General features: G+C 43.0%; 1 protein-coding gene across 1 annotated transcript in view; it reads left to right on the plus strand.

Moving 5' to 3' along the window:
* Window positions 1-2,972: 2,972 nt before the first annotated feature.
* Window positions 2,973-19,987, plus strand: part of FAM171A1 (family with sequence similarity 171 member A1) — an 85,026-nt gene continuing 68,011 nt past the window's right edge. The window contains exon 1 of the mRNA XM_083869449.1: window positions 2,973-3,107. Within this exon, the coding sequence (XP_083725575.1) occupies window positions 3,014-3,107 (94 nt within the window). The 5' untranslated portion in view covers window positions 2,973-3,013. The remainder of the gene's footprint in view (window positions 3,108-19,987) is intronic.

The raw sequence follows: 19,987 nt of genomic DNA on the forward strand, positions 1-19,987 counted from the left end.
TACCAGTATGTCAGTGTTAGATGCTTCAGTGCTCACTGAGGCAACAAAGAAAAGATCATTTTAAGAGAAGCTACTTGGAAGAATAGCTCAGTTTCATTACATGAATAGCAGCATTTATGAGAGTGTTACCATGTAATTATAGAGATAAATTTAGCCTTTTCAGGTAAGAGACAAGCCTTGTGTGCCCACCATAGTTCGTAAGGATATCTGGGCTGAAATAAAGAGAAATGTGGGGACTGTGTGGTATTATACATAGCTTGTGTTTTCAAAATCTGCAGCTCAGATGTCCAGCTGTACCTTGGGCTGCATCACAAGAAGTGACCAGGAGGTTGAGTGAGGGAGGTGATTCTGCCCTCTCCTCTCATGGGACTTTGCCTGGAGTACTGTGAACGGTCCTGGGGCCTCCAGTTAAGGAGGCCAGAAGAGGGGTATGAAGATGATCACAGGACTGGAACACCTCTCTATTATAAAGACAGGCTGAGAGAGCTGGGGTGCTTCAGCTGGAAAAGAGAAGGCTCTGGGAAAACTGTAGCACCTTCTAGTACCTAAAGGAAGCTGCAAGAGAGACCTGGAGATGGGCTCTTTACAAGGGCAAGCAGTGATAAGACAAGGGAGAATGGCTTTAAATGGAAAGAGGGCAGGTTTAGATGAGCTAGCAGGAGGAAAATCTTTACTGTGAGCATGGTGGGACACTGGAACAGGCTGCCCAGGGAAGTTTTAGATGTTCCATCCCTGGAAGCATTCAAAGCCAAATTGGAGGAGACTTTAGGCAGCCTGGTCTAGTGGAAGGTGTCCCTGTTTATGCAGGGGAATTGAAACTAGATGATCTTTAAGGTCTCTTCCAGGCCAAACCATTTGACAATTCTGTGATTTCTCTGTGCAATATCTCATTTCTCCCCAGCCTTAGTTGTTACGGGTTATCCACTGATGTTGCAAGAATTTTTGTATCTGTTTGGTTTTTTGTGAAAATAATACAACTATATTCAAGAAAATGTATTTTCCTCTTTGTAACAAAATGCTCTACCTTTCCTTATCAACAAAAATAGGTTTTATATAAGTTTCTAGCTCTGAGCTTATCCTATGTATGCTAATTTAAGTTCATAAACATCCAGAGAAAGGGAAATGGAATTTTAAAAAAAGGCACCTATATTGTTTACCACATGGCCAGCCTCCTTTCTGTAGGAACAAGTTTCCTCACAGTTAAGACATGCCATGAGTTTACGATATTGAAACCTCTGTTCATGACAAGCAGAAGTAAAATCACATGATCTGTATTTGTTCATTTGGTCTTCTCTGTGAACTGAATAGCCTTTTTGTACTTAGGTTTCTTATGGGACTGAACTTTACAAATAAATCCTCCAAATTCTCTAATCAATTGGAGTGTCTCTGAAAAATATCTGTTAAATCAGTTTTAACACTTCTGGGGTACTAGAATTTCATAAAATTCATAAAATAAACAACTTGTATCTTGTGATGTAGCTACTCTGGTCAAATACTGAAATGACAAAATAAGCAACTGTACTGCTTTCTAAAAATCAATCTATAATGCATCACACTTTTACTGGAAGATTTTATATAAAAATAGACTTAGAAATAAATCCTGAAACTTTAAGACACCTCAGTGAGAAATTAAATTTGTAGGTATACAAACTTCAGTCTTAGAGGCCAGCTGAAGCACCGGCAGTGTTTGGGAGCAGATCGTGGGAAATCCGTGAGGCAGTGGGCAGAGGCTTTGCTTTGCACAGCTGTGTAAAGACTTGCCATAATAGCTGTCTGGAGCAGCAATCTCCGTGCTGGAGGAAACATGAGGAGCGCCTGTTCGCCCTCCCTTAGGACGCGTAATGCTCAGCAGAGACCGGGAAGGGAGGAGTGACTGCTGTGCCCTTGTGTTCTGCCTCCGCTGGCCTGAAGGAAAGCAAGTCGAGAGATGCTCTTAGGGCAGATGCAAACCAGCACAGTGAGAAAGCCCCCGGGAGAGCCCCGTGCCCAGGGCAGTGTCCCCAGGGCTGTCCTGCCCTGCTCCGCACGGGGCGGGGCGGGCGGCTCCAAGCGCGGTCTCAGCCCTCAATGCCAGATTTCCAACCCAGAGTTCGCCGTTCCCGCGCAGTTTGCTATAGCATTTTTTAAAACTATTTTGTATGAAAACCAGTAGATGGTTTGCTGTTGCTTTGTGGTTGGTTGGTTGGCTTTGTTTTTAAAATCCGCTTTAAATACTCCAGCAGGCGCAGGGGCCGGGCCGAGGGCACGCGTGGCAGCGCGGCCGCGGGGACCCCGCGACCCGACACGTCCCCGCCGTGCGGAGAGCGGGTCACCGCGCCCGCCTTCCTCCTCGACCCTCCCGCCGCCTGCGGTGGGGGCCGAGCGGGGCCGGCACGGCTGGGGAGGCCATTTTGCAGCCGTTCAGGGAGGGAGAGCGGGCGGCGGGCGCGGCCGGGCGGCAGGTGAGGCGGCAGGTGAGCGGGGCCGGGCCGGGCCGGGCCGGGCCGGGCTGGGACACGCCGCCGGGCCGGGCGGGCCGGGGCAGCAGCGGCGCTGGGGGAGCCCCGCGGCGGGGCAGGGCAGGGCGGGGCGCGGGCGGCAGGGGGCGCTGCGCCGCCGGGCGCGGGCAGGGCAGGGCAGGGCAGGGCAGGGCAGGGGGTGCCGGCAAAGGGTTAAGGGGCGGGCGGGGAGCCCGGGCCGCTCCCGCGGGGAGAGCGGGGGGAAAAACGGGAGAGCAATTAAAGAATAAACTCGGGCGGACTGGGAGCGGGGCCGCGGGGCTCTCCCGCCTCCCCTTCCTTCCCCCTCGCCTCTGCCGCCCGCCCGCCCGGGGGGACAGCGCGGGACGCGGAGCCGGGGCGCAGCGGCGGGACGACAATGCAGCAGGCGGAGAAAGCAGGAGGGGCAGCGCACGGCAACATGGAGGGAGGCGCGGAGCGGGCCAGCCCCTGATGCGGCTCTTTCTCCTCCTCCTCCGGGCAGCGGCTCCGGCGGCGATTCTCTCCCTGGCGGCGGCTGGCGGCGGCGGGTGGAAATGAGCAGGTCGGCGGCGCTTCTCCTCTGCCTGCTGGGCTGCAACGTATGGAAGGCGGTGACCAAAACCTTAGGGGCGCCCGAGGCGGCTCAAGGTCGGTGCGGGATGGGCGGCGGGACCGGCCCGCTTTGTGCGGTGTCCCCGGGGCGGCGGGGGCTGCATTGTGCGGGGGCCGGGCCGAGGGCACGGCGGGGAAACGGGTCGGTGGTGTGAGACTTCTCCCGGCTCCAGCGGCCGCCGCAGACCCCGCAGCCCGGGGAAGCGGGGGCAGCCCCGCGGTGGGGAGCTTTTGTTACTGGCAGGGGCAGGGGCTGCGCTGGCCTCATTGTGCTGCCCCCTCCGTTCCTCTCTCCGTCCCTCGGCGCCGCCGGGGCTGTTGCATTGCGTCCTTTTGCCCCGGTTTCCCCTCTGGTCGCCGTGCCCGCCGCAGGGCCCGGCGCGGCGGTGGGAGGCGGGGGGGCCCCGGCGGGCGCAGGCCGTGCGGGCCCCAGGCTGGGCTCGCCCCCCGGGCTGACGGCGCGGCTCGGCCGCGGCCCCGGGACGTTTCCGGGCCTCCGCCGGGCCTTTTGTTCGGCGCGGTGGCTCCGCCGGCCGGGCGGGGTCTGTCACCGCTGCCCCCGGGCAGAGACGCTCCCCGGCCGGGCAGGGTCGGCCCTCGCCCGAGCGGGAGCAGAAGCCGCAGCGAGCCGGTGCCCGAGCGCCCCGGGGGCACCTGGAGCAGCAGCTCCTGAGGCTCCTGTGCCGGGCTGCGGGTCCTGCCCCGGGCTGCGCAGCCCTGATCCTCACCTGTGCCGTGGGGTGGCAGCCCCTCGGCCGGCCAGGTGCACCTGCCCTCCGGCCCTCCCCCGGGTGGGATCTCGGCCGGGGGGGAGACGCCGCCGTGCCCTCCTCGCCGTCGGCCTCGCGTTTGTTGGCAGGAGGGCAAACCCTCCGTCGGGCTCCGGCAGCGATCCTGCGGCGGCATCGCGCCCGCCAGGACCACGGGTATGTCAGGATGCAGAAAACTTGTGTACATAGGGGTACAGGACATGTTAGAAGGAAATGCATCCTCCCCTGTGGTCAGCGTTGGCCTTGTGGCATGTATTGTCAAATGGCGAGATGTGTCACCTGGGATGAGGGATCAGACACCGGCTGGGCCTTCATGGCAGTGGGCTGCAGCATCCCTCCCGCTGTGCTGGGCTGGATGGGCACCATGTGAAGGGTGTGCAAATGTCCTGTTTGCTCAGAGCTTTCCTTATCTCACACAGGTTTGTAACAATCAGTAAGTGATGCCTGTTTCCAGAAATAAAACATTAAAAGTAACCATTTTGGTCTCCTCCTTTCATGGTTGTATTTAGGTACATTAAGTAGAATCTGGGTGGGCATCTGTTCACACGCAGAGCAGTCAAAAGGCAAAGGTGTCTTGTAGGAAAACCTACCACACCAGGCAATCTGGCATCAAATGCAATACCAGTTTCTGCCTTTTTTAAAGGGCAAAAAATTAGCTGTTCTGGAATAAGAACCACTAACTAAACCTCAAAGGCCACTAAACTTGGGATATTACTGAGTTTATTGATAAGCATGCCAGAAAACTAGAGCTTTGTGTGGCCCATGAACTTAGCACTTCAGATACCAAGGTAATATCAAAATCTACTATGACTATTGTATTATATGGAAAATCTCCTTCCTGTAATCAAAGTGTGAAATACTGGCAGAATTAGTGCCTTTCAACTGCCCTGCTGATCTTGTCTTCTATTGTCAAGCTCAATTCAGATGGCATGGAAAGGCTTGTCTGTAGCTGCTGCATCCACATCAAGACTGATGGCTGATTATTTGAGTAGTAACAGCTATGACAGTGAGTTGAGAATATCGAAATAGAAATGTCTAATTTTGTCTTGTATGTAAGAACATCTGAGTTTTCATAGTATTGCTTTCCAAAACCTGATTACAAGCTCAGTCTTTACTCTTTGGACGTGTATATTGGTACAAGGGGATATGTAGAGCTGATCTCGTGTCAAAGTGTATTCTGCTTCCTAATTACCACCTCCTTACTGTGAATCTTTTTTGAAAGTTTATGTGATGCCAGCTTGAAGCCTTGAATTACCTCCTGAACATCAGGTGTGATGATTTTCTGGGGAAAAGAGTTTTAGTACCAGGTACATTCCCAGTTTGTATACACACAGCACAGTAACTGCTAAATGGTTGTAAAACCTAAACTAGCTGTTTTTCCCTCTTGCCCTTTTAGTACCATGGTCACAGTTGTAGGTACAAGTAAAGGGCTGTTGCCGAAGTTCAGGGATGTTTGCAGATTACTGTCTTTCCCTTTGTGGCTGTGAATGAACTAGTTAAAATCCAAGTGATTGAAATAAAGGTAGAGATTAGAAAGCTAGAGAGTGCCATTAACTGCTTCAGCTGCAGTATTTATTGTTGGACAGGTTACATGAGACTGGGATTGAGAACCCTCCTCATAGTGGGATAGATTAAATGAGACTTGGTTAAGATGTTCCATGTCTGTGTTAACAACCCAAATAAATAGGTCTTGGATTTGGAGCTTTTTGAAGGCGGATGTGTAGTCAGTGTTCTGATTAAGGAAAGGACGAGGAGGGATGCCTTGCATCAAGCATTTCTCTCCTTCATTGGTCTCAGACATATGTTCAGACAGTCCCAGCTTCAAATTCTCCTCAGCCAGACTGATGACGTAATTTGTGAATATGAAAGTACTGGTTATTAAACTCTGCACTTAGCACTGTATTTAGAAAATTGAATGACTTTTTTATGCAGATCTCCTGTGGCCTCTGAAGGTCACAGAGGTACCCTCTAAGTTTCAGTTACTGGGCAAAATTCTCACAGATGAGTTTTTCGCTTTTGTCAGTGTTGGTGCTTGGAACCCCAAGGATGTTAGATGTCCGTGAAGGTACCTTTTAGAACCTTTACCTCTATAACTCCTTTTGAGTATGTAAAACATGACAGGTATTTCAGATGAGGACTAAATTATGGTTTTGTGGGGTTTTTGTTTGGGTTTTTAATTGTTCTAACAGGTATTTCAGACCTTCAGTTTCTTTTAGTGCTGAAATGAATGTGTGCAAATTTTAAAACAAACAAACAAACAAGCCCCCGAACTAACCCTTAAGCTGAATTCCTGTTGGCACTGGTGATTTGTTTGGTGAGTACACAAAGTATATGGTGCACATTTTTCCCATGAGTAGGTCTTGTGTAAAACCTGAGAGCAGACCCCTGGAAAATAGGAATTTAAGAGTTATATGAAGATGTAATATTAACTCAGGGAGAATCTAAGCATAATCAGTGTAATTTGGGAAGGGATTAAATTTCTTTATCACCTGTAAACTTTGCTTCTCAGTAGAAGATGAGGATTATTCATTTGTAGCTGCTAGGGAGGTCTTTTTAGAGAAATCATAGAATATTGTGTTGTAGTGCTGAAATCTGGTATATTTGTCTGCTGCAGTGTGTATTGGTTTTAACTCATATTTCAGTTGATCTTCCTATTTTGTTAGTTGTTCAAAAGTAAGAAGTTATGAATCCCAGAATGAGATTAGGTAGATAATTATTTTCCAGTATGATAGTAAATAAAAATTCAGATGTTTCTGCTTAGTCAGAATCTGCAGTGTTTTTTCCCTCTGTGGGCATGGAGAACAGGAGTGTTGATGCTTGAGTGCTGCTGTTGGGAATTGCCTTCCTGCAAGCAGCTATTCCATTACTTCATGGAAGCCAGCTTCGCAACCATTTCAGCTGGACATTCTGCAAAGTCTGCTCTTCTGGACAGCACAGTAACACCTCTGGGAGGACCCTCCAGTTCTGGGTTGGTGGCCTTTTTTTTTGGTTTGTTTTTAAACTGTTTGTCATCAGCTTGCAGTTTTAACAATGATGCTAAAGTTTAGATGATGCAGACGTAGTCTTTACAGTCTTTCTCTCGTTCCTCTTGTACTGCCGTACTGTCTCTTCTCATTCAGCTGCCAATTACTAATGACCATCAAATCCAAAGATTTATTTCATTGAGACCACAAATGGACTCTTCAGAGTAGAAGCTAAATTGCTCTAAAACAGTCCAAAAGACATTGCTTTATTTTAGTGGAGGAGCCAGGTGTTTACTTAGTACTAGGTAGTGTTGTAAAATGTTAATGAAGATGAGGTGTTTGTTGATTTTATCAATTATCAGATCCAGGTAAAGAGTAGATTTTGGTTGGGTTTTTTCACGTTTGTCTTGAACTACTAATGCCTGCAAATGCCTAGTAACTGGTTTCCCTCAGTCAGATGAACAAGTTACCTAGGTGATCTGAGAGTTTAAAGCTGCAGTCTTTTTCTCCTGAGCATTTGTGTTCACCCTTTTGGCTTGTAATACCTTGCACTAAGTGATTCAACTTACCTTTAATAATGCCTGTATGCACTTGTGCAGTGACAAATTCATATGCTGGCTTTCCCTGCGGTCCCACTTTTGCCTCTTTTGCCCACTTTTGTCTTGAGATCATGTTAATTGCCATGTGTTTCTCCCTCTCTCCTTATTTTTGTCATTTTTAAAACCACACTGATGCCTTTTCCTGCTTGAGACTAAAACTGGGTTTGTGAAGCTTTTACGGATGGCTGTGTCAACTTTTGGCTAAGTGAATGGTTTCAAATAGTAGTTTCTGGTAGCAATGAAATGTTACAATTTTTAGTTGTAGTGGTTAACAGAAGCTTGGCTGTTTGTATTTGTGTGCTGGGGAGGAAGAAGAATTGTGCGTTTAGATTTTTTTTGAAAAAATAAGGAATCTCCAGTGGTTTTGGTAAATGGAGGAACCAGAATGTCACTCTGCTTCCTGTTATTACAAACTTCAGACTAGTTTTTTACTCTTATCTTCTGTGGGCAAAGCCAGGCTTGGCACAGGAAGAAAACCAAGAAGAAAATGCAATGCTTTGGTCATGTTATTATAGGAATGTGCTGTACCTGGCAGGTTGGAGGTTCAGCTTAAATGGCATTTCTTAACAGCTCTGCTTGAAGTCTTACCATTGAACAGTAGTGTGGTTGGGAGTGATGCTTCTATTCCACATCCCACATTCTAGTACATTGGATCAGTACAGTTGTTGTGAATCTCAAGCTTGTAATTCAGGGAGTGTTCTTCTTCCAGTCCGCCAAAGGCAAACTAAGTAATCTCTCAGAAATAGATACAACTTGAAATCAAAGCAATACGCTTTCAGTATTTCTTTGGGCTTATACATTTATTACCTTATGCAAGCTGCATTTTTGTAAGATCAGTTTTCCTTTGCTCCAGTATATATATCTGTTCTGCCTTTAAATATGAAGAAAGGCAACTTCTGAGAGAACTGTGCTGTTGGCATTCTGCTTCTCCCACACGTCCCAATAGTTTTACCATATACATGCCAGGGAGCAAGAGTAATGGAGGCAAGAAGTCTGTGTAAATGGTTGTATTTACTAGAAAAAAATCAGTGTTATAATACTAATATAATACATGTTAATAACGTACCCTAAAACATTTCGTTTTAGGAAGTGCCAGAGAGAACTGAATGCTTTTTTTTCCTTCAGAAATTCCAGAAACGTTATCCTGAAGGCTGGTTTACATTAAGCTTTCAGTTAATGTAATATCTGGCTTGCTGTGCATGGGTAATAAGCATTATACACATGCTTTTAACAAATACCATTTTTAGTTTTATTAGAAACTGGAAAATATTTTTGTATTTTTTAATACAGAGCCGTAAGAATGTTAACATACTTTATTTCTTGTTGCTTTTTCTAAGTGCATTGAATCTTCCACTTTAAAATAGTAAGACAGAATCACAGTTGGCATAATGGCATGTCTGAGGCCTTGAAAGATGTATTTTTAAGTATATTTCAACATAAAGCAACATTTTAATTTCTGTGAAATTCCGATGATCTGATTCAGATATACCTATGCCACTCTTGCTAGCTTGAAGAGCAACAGATCTTGAGGAAAAACTGAAAGAAAAATTCATTTATGTACAGTATAGTCTCTGAATTTGACTCCCTATTACTTAGGGGTTATCACTTGCTGCTTGGGGAATTGGATGTATTTAAACCGAGCCGCAGTGGTTATAAAAGTTTATTTTGAGTATAGGCAGTGTATGCAGGCAGGGCACAAAATTCCCTGGAAATCCAACACCAAAGCTACCTTTTAATTGTTGCTACTCTACTTTTTGCAGTTCTATGAGCTGTCACTGACTGTGCCATTCAGTGGCAGGATCCTAGGGAGTGAATCCCTGTCTTTGTTCGTTATCTCTACACCTCGTGCATTGGCAGGTGAAGCCTCCCTGTCGCTGTGAGCGGGAACAGCACCATGGCACACTGCTGCTGTCATGGGTGCCTTTCACATGGAGAGGCAAGAGCACCTAACGCTACAGAGGGCACCACATAGGCCTTGCTGGATTTGGAGTCACTTGTAGGGGCCACTCTCTGCCCTGAGGGCTTGGAGGAGACACAGTGGCAGCTGAAGTTAGCAGAGAGGAAATGGAGCACAGAGCGGAAGCCAAGGGGAAGGAAGTAGCAGCATCCTTTCAGTTTGGGGACAACAAAGAAGCTGAATCCAGAGGTGCATAATGCTTCCAGTTAGTTGTAGCTGCAGGACTGCTGCTGTACTATGTGGTAGGTATAATACAATAACAGTGTATAAAAGTAAAGGGGAGCTTACCTTGACAAGTCCATAAATGCTGAGATAAATTAGATAAAGTACTCCTGCTTTGTTAAAGAAAACAGAGCCTTTTCTTCTTCCTGCATTGATTAACAGAAATGATAGTGGTATTAGGTTCTTCCTCTTATTTCATCCCACCTTTGTGATTATCATTTCTGAAACATGGTGTCTTTCATCCTTTATAAGCAAAAGTATGTACTAACACAGCAACAAGTGTTTCTCGGGTGATTTTGTGAGACAGCACCAAATTAAGATAAAAGCTGCATTTGTACTGCTGCTGCAAGGAAATTAATATATCAGTAGTTTTGTGCAGCCCTCTTGCTCTTCTCCTACTGTGAAAAGTTGTGAAAGGGTAAGATCCAAATATCTCATGTCTCAGTCTGTACATAACAAGTACTCTTCATGTGAGGGAGATGCAGTTTGCTTCCAGGGTAGGAGGCATCTTGTCTTGCTTGGGTCTGCATTGTAGTGAGTTGCCCAGGGGCCTTTTACAGACAAGATCTAATCTTCTCAACTAATGGAGCCAAGTATCATTCCTGTCACCTGGAGTAAGCACATTTGGTCTGATGAATATCCACTGTGTGAACCTCCACTGAGGAGCATGACAGCCTACACAACACTATTTGAATTCCCATTTAGTCAGATGAATCCTCCCTGTTGCCTCCCTTGGCATTGCCCTCTGGTTTGGCCTTGAGCTACTGAATATATACAGTGTAATAAACTATGTGAAGGAACACACTCTTGGATTACCTGGCTGGGCTATGTGCTTTTCAAGACTCAGACAAGAGTTATTGTCTATTTACATTTCTAAACCATTTGTCTTTGTAGCATTATGCTTATGAACCTAAGTGTTTCGCTCCCAAGAGTAAATAAACAAAAAGAAAAGTTTAGAAACAAGTAAGGAGGCTTGCAGAGTTGTTTGGACTTGCCTATATGTTTTTGCCATGTTTTTAATTAGCTTTGTATTCCCAGGGGTTGATTTATTCTGGATTAAATTGCATCGTTACTCTGATCTTTGTCTGTTTTCTCATACCAGCATTTGTGTAGCAATGTGGTAAACCAGATCCAGGAAGTTATCCAACTGAAAACTCCTGTATGCCTCAGCTCAGTCTTCACCTGGATCATTTCCTTGACTGGATTCATCAGAAATTACACAAATGCTGTTGCTGGTGCAGTGAAAAGGGCTGGGAGGAGCTGGTAAGGGAAAACAAGGACTTCATGGCAGCAGTGCCAGTTGATGCAGGATTACATTTTTTTGTAGAACTAAAGCAGAAGATGTAAGGTGCAGCATTTAGAAAGGTAACTGTTTTAAAAGTTACTACTTAAAGGAAATTGCTCTCATCTGGAAATATGATACCATCCCATTGCTTAAAGTAAAAGCATAAAGAATTTTTTGAAAAAACAATTTGCTTACAATAGGAAAAAAACTGCATTATACAGTTAATACTGGCAGACCTGGACCTGGATGCTCACAGATGATTTGAGGCACTTTGAGCTGCAACTGTCAAAACAGGTTTTTGTCTAGGATTTCCAGTTTGTACCCTGCATGGAATTTTAAACAGGCTTCCATCCACAGTTTCAGCTCAAGTGTACTGTGACATGTACTGTGACAACTCAAGTGCTCACAAGTGTTTCTCCCAGTTATAGGGCAACAGGTGAGTTAGTGCCTGAGTCATCTTTTCTCTTGATGTTCTAAATGGCTTGAGAGGAAATTATATATTTTAGCTCATTTGAATGCTAAAGAAATGTGGGCAGTTTCTGCCCAGTTTCTATAGTCTTGTGGTAGAGTAACTTTTGCCAGCAAGTTGTCAGCACAGGATTTGACATGATTAGCACATGATGCCTGGTAGTGTCTGGTCACTGCCCTCTGATCTGTCTGTCAGCCAGAGTGATTCCCACCTTTCTTCAGCTAATTGCCTTACTTTCCTTAGCTACTGCACTTTTGCATTAAAGTCTCCAAGATTAGAGTGTCTGCTGAAAGAACTTTAAACTCTTTATCCTACCCTTCCTATTCCTGTCCCTGTGTTGGCCCTCTCCTATCTTGAAAGGCTTCATTTGTTTTTGCTGATGACAGGCAGGAAAATATCCTAGGGAGTGTTCACTGCCATTTCTTGTTTCTGTTTGAGTTGGGCAAGCATTGTTAGGGAAATAAATATATCCAGGAGCTCTCCAGACAGGACTGATGGTCTGCAGGGATGAGGTGGACAAGGGCAGAAGAGGATAATCTTGTCCAGGCTTTGCATTGTGTTTGCAGAATGGGAGCCATCAGCTCAAGATGGGAACTTTCTTTACTTCTCTCTGCATTGTGGTCCCATTGAGTTTTGAAACCTGCTGAGTATTATTGACCTGGACAAATATTACAGTAGTTAAAAAGGCTACTTGGGGTAATAACATTGACAGACACAGTGAAGCATGGTGACGTACTTGCTCTTTCATCTTTACTGCTAGTACCCAGAATATTCTTGCAATATTCACAGTTTATTTCAGCATTTGAAGTCCTGGCAAATAACTTAAGCTTGGGCCAGTCTCTAGGTTCATGGTGTATAATTTGCAGGACCCAGGAACATGTTTGAAATGAGAATTGTATTTTCATCATTTTGTGGTGAACCTGTGTGTGGGGACTGTTACACGTTCCCTGCCATAAAAGTCTTAATTTGAAGACACTAATTTTCTTTAAAAGTTAACTATCTTATAAGAACAAAAGAATTTTTATTTCATTCTTTAGTATACTGCTAGTTAGAACTTTTTAGAGGGAACTGTGGCATTAAACTTAGTCAATGTAAATACTGTTATTAGCATGTTACATGAAAATTAAATACAGTTGCTTCAAGCAGCCTGAAGCAATAAGAGCTAGAACTTAAAATGGGATGTATTTCAAGTTTGCTTATTGCTGTAAGCTGTAATTGCTGCGGGCTTTAGCATATTAAATTAGTAAAAGTACTTTAAAAATCAGTTGTTGAAGGAAGAGAATCTGCCATACTGAAAACCATTATTTTTTCCAGACATATGATAAGGCCATCCTTCTAAAGGTCAGATATGAATACTTACCTGTTCTAGGAAGCTTTACCTCAGCAAAAACTACTTGCCGTTCTTTAGCTATGTTCAGAATCTTGGTGAAGATATTGTTTTAATTAGTAGCTTTACCTGTATGTAATCTTTCAGTGAATGTTGGAGGAGTTGTTTGATTTGTTTGGGGTTTTTTTAAGGCATGGTTTACTATTGCTGCATAAAGAGCTGAGTGAGCCCTCTCAGCTGATGTTGTCGTTAGAGAGGGGGTCAGAGTGTTGTAATGTCTCAACACTTTGTATGCACAGAAAAAGAGCCTTGAGTTTTGAGAGGTGAGGGGCAAGGCAAACAGAATAGAGCAGTTTTTGTGGTGGGCTTCTAAAAAGGTAATGGTTATTCCCATGTGCAAGTTAATGCATGCTTTAAAGTGTTTCATTTTTCTGTGGTGAAAAAAAAATTTAAAAATGTGTATTAAGCTCTCATGATGAAACTCATTAATAAGTGATAGACCTGTAGGTTCCTTCAGAGTGGTAGAGAATCTTTGCTTACCATAGATGATTGCACATAAACAAAGATGCTTTTTAATATATGATGCATTTGAGGATCACGTTGTGCATCAGTTAGCTGCTCGGGGTAATCAAATGTCATCTTCCCTTACCCCTAGCCTGATGGCATGGGGGAAAATTTAAAGCGTGAATTCTTATGGCCAAGCTCTCTCAGGTACTTTGTGTGCCTGTGGTGATGTTGGCGTTTCCAAGAAGGAATATATTGAATAGGAGGAAAAGTAAATGCACAGCACTGTTTCCTCACCATGATGCTGACATGGGGCAGAAAATCTCATGGCCTCTCTGTAACTTCATGCCATTCTGTCTGCTGCTGTACAGGTTAACAGCTGGTAAGCATATACTCGATACAGTCCATCCTGACAGAGCCTTGGTGCATCTAGGGGCTGGCTATAAACAGATGATATCTGACATTATGGGCTTGCAGGTCATTGCTTACTTTCTGATGTGTCTTTGTGGAGATAGTAAAATGCAGCCTTCATTACTCCAAATGTTAAAATTCAGAAGAGGTTTTAACAGCCCAAAGGTTTTGAAGGCGATGGGTATGTTTACCCTTTTTCTTGCTGAGTTTAATCTTTTAAGTTATTCTTACAGCTTCTTGAGTGTATAATAAAAGTAATAAAAGTTCAAATTAATAAAAGAGTATATCTTCCTTGGAAAAGAAAGGCTCGTTGCTTGTTCTCTAGTCACAGGATGAGGAGAGTATGGCTGTTGTGCATAAAATAAGGTCAAGAGTAAAAAGAAAGTGCAGTGACCATGATGATACACTGTCTAGGTCAGGGCTGGAAAGTAAATCTATCCCACACAGGAGTTTGTTCTTAATTCATGCCATTTTTACTTCGGTGGTTAGGCAACTTTTTATGAATTGAGTGATAGTAATGAAGCTTCTTCTTGGACCCTTGTGAAATAATGTTCAGGTTTATTCTGCCTCTTCTTGCAGTTCCATGCTTTTCTTTGTCACTTGCATGAGTGTAAAGGGTAAAGCCAGAAAGTTGCCTGGCAGTGGGCAGCACAGTGGTGTGTCAGCATTCTGGGCTTGCTTTCAGCCTCCTGGGAAGGCAGATAGCGCCCACCTGTTACACTGATGCTCAAATCTGAGGAGGTTTTTTTTATGTACACAGCAGCTTGTCCCCAAAATGAATGGCAAGCTTCGTTTCTGAATATATGTATGTAAAGAAACTAAGAAGATTTAAAAAAAGGGGGCAGAAATAAAAAGCATAAAGGTAATAGGAAGGCATCAAAGTTCCTATATAGGAAATGAAGTTTGAATGGATTCCAGCTATGAGTACTAAGAGCTTTCTTCCTTTTCTTGCATTTTCCTTCACCTTCCCTTTCCTTCTGAGTTGAGCTTAATTTTTAACTTTATTTCATTTTGACAGAAGATAACCTACATTTTAAAACATAGTCTTGTAAACAAATTTGTATTTTAAACGTACTCACAAAACTTGACATTGCAGATAACATCAGAATCTTATTTCATGCTCTGAAGCAGCAGAGAGATAAAACACCTCAAATTCAAGGTGCTTTTAAAAAGTCAATACTTGTCTGTAGTTACAATGCAGAAAATACCATAGGACGCAATTATTTTAATTCAGGGAGTGAGACAACACTGATAAATGTTGCTTTCAGGAATTTTGCTGATAACTAATTGCATTTTTCAATGTTCTCCATGCTTACAGTATAATATTTAGTTTAACATTTTTGTTACTTTAAACCTAAACTAATGACCTGTGATTTTTATGAGGTAGCTCTGTATTCACTGGACTTCGCCTGAGGGCGAAATAAAAAACTACGTGTTTTTTACCACCTTAAAAAGAATAGGGGAAAAAGGAAATAACTTAATTGTAAGTCTGTTGATCCCTTTCCTTGTCATGAATTATTGACATATTAGTGTGATTGGTTTTCTTAGGGGTTTTTTTAGGTCTTGTAAAGAGGAAAACAAATATGAGCGTAATAATTAGTATTACTATGATACCTAGTTATCTTCACTCCTTAGTTTGTCTCTGTTTGTCTTAATTGCCAGGTTTCTGAAACAAAAATTGTGAGCCAGTAGGATTAGTTTCTCTGAATGACTCTTCAAAAACTATGTATTTGTCTGTTGAAATACTGTCTTCTCCTTACTTCTGCTAATAAACTGGGATGGCTGCAGTTGGTTGGAGACCTCAGCATTAATGCACACATGTGCAGATGTGCACATATGCTTGTCTTGTAAGGCCATATGGTATGAATCAAAGCTTACCTCACAGTAGTAAAACTGTAATGCATTTTCCACCATTTTCAGTTATGTGTTCATGGTATGGTATTCTGTATTTCGAACAACTTACAGAGATTGTCCTTTATAAACGGTCATTATTCTGTGAAATTAATGTGTTCTCCAGGATACTTAGCTTCAATTTTGTCCTTGGATTGCTGCGGATATTTGAATAACACCAGAAGTTGTGTCATCCTTTCTGCTCATTGGCTTTGTTTAAAGCAGCTTTGGCTTGCAAATGCATACAGATGTGTTTGTTCCTTCTCGTTCATGGCAGTAGATTTGCAACAAACCCTTGCTAGCAGATAGAAAGCATGTGAACTAATTGAGTGTATGAGTATATGTACTCCCTTGTTCAGGATTTTTAAACAATCTGAGACCTCTAGCTAAACATTGCTGGCTCCTGGTTGTGGTTTTTTTGGGGTTTTTTTCCTGCAGTTTTCATGGTATCTCATACTATTATTGGGAGTTCTTAAAAATTTCCAACTTTATCAGAAAAAGTGAGTTTTAATATTAGACTTTTAGATCTTTTATGTAAACTATAGCACTTAGAACTTTTTCTCTCATTCTAGTAGCTCAAGACAGTTCAGCCTTGAGGCTGTGATAGTGCCTTTGATACTATTAAAAATTATCCTTTGTAGACACACAAATACATTTAGCATTAAAATGGAGATCTGACATACCATTTATATTTTATCTGTATTAAGATAAGTAGGGTGGTTAAGATACCCTGAATATTGACCAGATGCTGAATCAAATGTAATGACATTTAAATGTAAATGTAAATTTAAATGTAAATGACATTACTGAAAATCAGTAGATTTTTCACTTTGGTAGTCATGGTAGGTCCTTGGGTTGTACCTGTTCCTGTATACTTGTTTGCAACTGATATGCTGTCATTTTTCTCTATCAGGAATATATAACAACAAAAAAATGATACATATTAAGGTAATATGATGTGTCTTGTCTTGTACATTGTTTTTCTGGGTTTTTTTTTTAATAATGGTTTGTAAGCACTCCAACCATACCTTTAGAATATGTCTAGTAGTTGAATCTTCTGCCATACTTGTAATTTTTGACAACAGGATTTCAATTGCCAGCAGTTCTGGTGTACATACTCACCAGAGTATATACACCAGTATATACCAGTGGAGTGGCCAGTAATTTCTGCACATAGTCATGATGACCTTGACTTTTAGAGGAGATGCACATGTGTCGTCCTCAGCGTGCTGCTATGTTGTCTTAGAGCAAGGAGCGTGCTCAGGCCAAAGGAGATGAATAGTTAGTTCATCAGGGAGTTTTGCTAAGAGTTGCTTAGTTATTTCTTGATTCTTTTTTTCTGGAGGCTGTCTAGACACATCCTTGTGTCAAATCTGGAGACAGTTAATGCATTGTCAGGTTCACTTGAACTTGCTTCTGACCTGTGTTTCCAACTGTGCGTTGCAGAAGTTCTCTTACCTGTGTGTTTACTCAAAGAATTGTAGAATCATTTAGAAAAGACCTTTAAGATCACCTAGTACAACAGTCCATCACTAAATCATGCAAAGTCCATCACTAAACCATGTCCCTAAGTGCCACATCTACATCTCAAAAAGGAGTTAGTTATGTCCCTGCTAATAACTGTAAGTCCCTGACAGCTGGCAGTGTTTCAACTTGTTGTTCCAGTTGCTTGAAATACAACTGCATTTTAGCTTCCGAGAGACTGAAATCCATGTGTCTTGTTTCTTTCCCAGATTCTTAATTCCCATCAGAAGAGATTGAGAAGGATTTGGTTGCTCGGTAGTTCCTGGACAAAGATGCTCAATGTGTAGGTGGAGTGAGGCATTTTGCTGACCTTCAGTACCACAGAGGGATGTGCAGAGATGAGGCTGTAGTGAGCACGGTGTTTCTTTGTTGTTCGTACTTGAGGGAAGCTTGGCTAACTTGACAGCCGTGGCAGTATCATGGCTACCAACTGCTGTCGTGTTGGCCAGTCCTTTGTGTTCTTGACATGTTGCATCCAGACCTGGAAGGTCTGTTGTGTTGGCTTTCTGTCAACTGAGGATCTTAAACTACTGCTGGTTCAGCGTGGGCTGGTATGGCTGAACGGAGAGCAGTGAGCAGGCTGGGTTCCTGTTCTTCACCCTCATCCACGCCCCACTGCTGCTGCTTTTTGGGAAAAGTATCCAGGTTGCATGGATCTGTGCAATAATTAAAATAAAAGGATGATTCTTATGAACATTTTGCGAACTATTGGGGAAAAGGAAGAAACATACATCTTACTGGCTCCTGTTCAGAACGATGGTGGCTGCTATGCAGTTGTTTTTGCCTTGCTGCATGAGCTTGGAACAAATGTTTCATTGTTTTGCTCTCAATACTTGCAGATGCTGGGCTTTCACTGTTTATTACCATTGTAACTTCTTGCTTGTCTGTTAGATACCTGTAGATAATAGTAGGGCCCCAGCTTGTGACTGGAGTTCTGCTGGGCTGTAATCTGTCAAAGTATTGTGACTTCTAATGCTTTCCATTGCCAGGGAGCTAAATACTAGAAGTTCTGCTTTGTGACCCCTTCTAATGCTGTGAGCTGTGCAACAGAGAAAAGCAAGTAATGTAGAAACAGGAAAAAAGTTCATCTGAAAACGCAAATAGTTGAAAGAGATAAACACAATAGAAAACATGAAACGTAATTACTTTTCTAAGCCAGTAAGTGAGGAAGGCCTCCACCCTTATTTGCCAAAGGCTGGCATGCTCAGGAATGCTTCAGAGCTGCTGTCCTGTGGTACTGACTATGAGCTGGAGGGTGGTTTACTGTCTAGTGGATCATGTTGACAGCTTGGACTTAATGGAGGTGGACACTAATAGAGGAAGTAAATTTAGTGCAAGGTTATGAAATGGTGGGGTAGCATTTTATCTATCTCTAAATGCTAACAACTTTATTCAGTTCACATTGGGTCTCTTTGAGAGAAGGTTTGTATTGCCAGATATAGGGACTTGATGTAGTGACAGGATGTTTGTAGGATGGAATAGCTTTTCGCAATAGGTGTGGAAAAGATGGGAAAAACAGCATTTGTTTGAAGAATTATAGACATAAGCATTTCTTTTTCTTACTTGGGCAAATTCTGGTCAAAGGCAGTATCTGATTGCTGTGCAGTACTTGCCCAGCAGGTCTTGCAATGCAGACTTGGAGCTAAATTCGCTGTGGCTGGGTTTTTTAGGGCTGTATTTGGTCTTTACTTTCTGAGTGCCTTTAACAAGAAACCAGTGTCTTGTGTGCTTGAATACTGCCTCAAACTGCTACTTTTTAGTAAGAGTATTGAAGATTTTATGGTCTTGTTTTTCCTTTTCACCCAGTAGTATTGTCTCTGTCCTTGTCCCTCGTCCGTACGTATCTTCTCTCTCTAAGAAATCATACTGCTCTCTTCAGCCTTACCCGTCACTTCTATATAGGTCATGTCTGATTCTACATATTCTCTTAATTTTGATTTCTCTGTCTGTCTGGTCTCAACCAGCTCCTGGCTACACCGTAATATATTACAAGTGACAGATTTGGAGGAGGAGGTCCTCTGCTGTATCATATCTCTGACTACTGTACCTATAGCAGATGATGGTGCTGTGACATTTTTCTGCTTGGTTGTTTTAAAAAAGTTCCAGTGTGGAGGAACTGACATGCTCTGCAAATTGTAAAACCCAAGGGAGTTTAACAGCTGTCAAAGAGCTTTAACTCTATAGTTTCTTTCTTGATTTGTATTATCAGTGAGGAATAAAGTTATTGTTTGTTTTTTTTAATGAAAAAGAATTGACCTTATTGTCAACCGATAAGAATCATATGCTGACTTTTTATTGTGTAAGTCTTTAAAGAATTAAAACATGATAGCAAGGGTGTTAATCTAGCAAATGTCTTCTGGTCATGTTTTAAACCCAGCATGAACAGGCATGGATGTTTTTAATGGAAAGACAGATATTTAATTCCAAGAAATATACAGGTCTTATGCCAGAATAAATGCAATTTGTGATTTCTGGTTAATTTTTATTATTATTATTTTAGAATTATTTCCTCGGGGGGCCATTTGCAGACTTTGGAACACTTGATAAGTTTTGCTAATAGTCTTGAGATTTTGTGTATTACATAAACTTCAGATTTCCTTGCTAGTCATCTGTGTTTATTTGACTTTCTGAGAGCTATTATAGGCACCAGCAATAGTCTGTACTTGATTTGTGGATTACTGATTTTTTTTTATTTTTTAACTTTTTTTCCCCACTGCTTTGGTCTCATAAGTCTACCTTGTCTGCTTTGCTTTCAGCCTAGAGCAGGATAATTGTTACCTGCTGAACGTGGAAAGCAGATATTTGCATGCTGAAGGTAAAGAGAGGCTGTGTCATTTCTCCTTTCTGGTGTGCAGAACGACTGCATGTTGTTTTCAGAGTGGGTAGCTTGGTCTGCATGGTTGCAGTTGGTGCTTGTATGTAGAACAGAAGTGGGGACTAGGTGAAATTCCTTAGTATTATATTGTGGATCATACCAAGTGGCCCTTCTGCCCTC

Source organism: Zosterops lateralis, assembly GCF_965231275.1.
Source record: "Zosterops lateralis genome assembly, chromosome: 1".
NCBI classification, from domain to species: Eukaryota; Metazoa; Chordata; class Aves; order Passeriformes; family Zosteropidae; genus Zosterops; species Zosterops lateralis.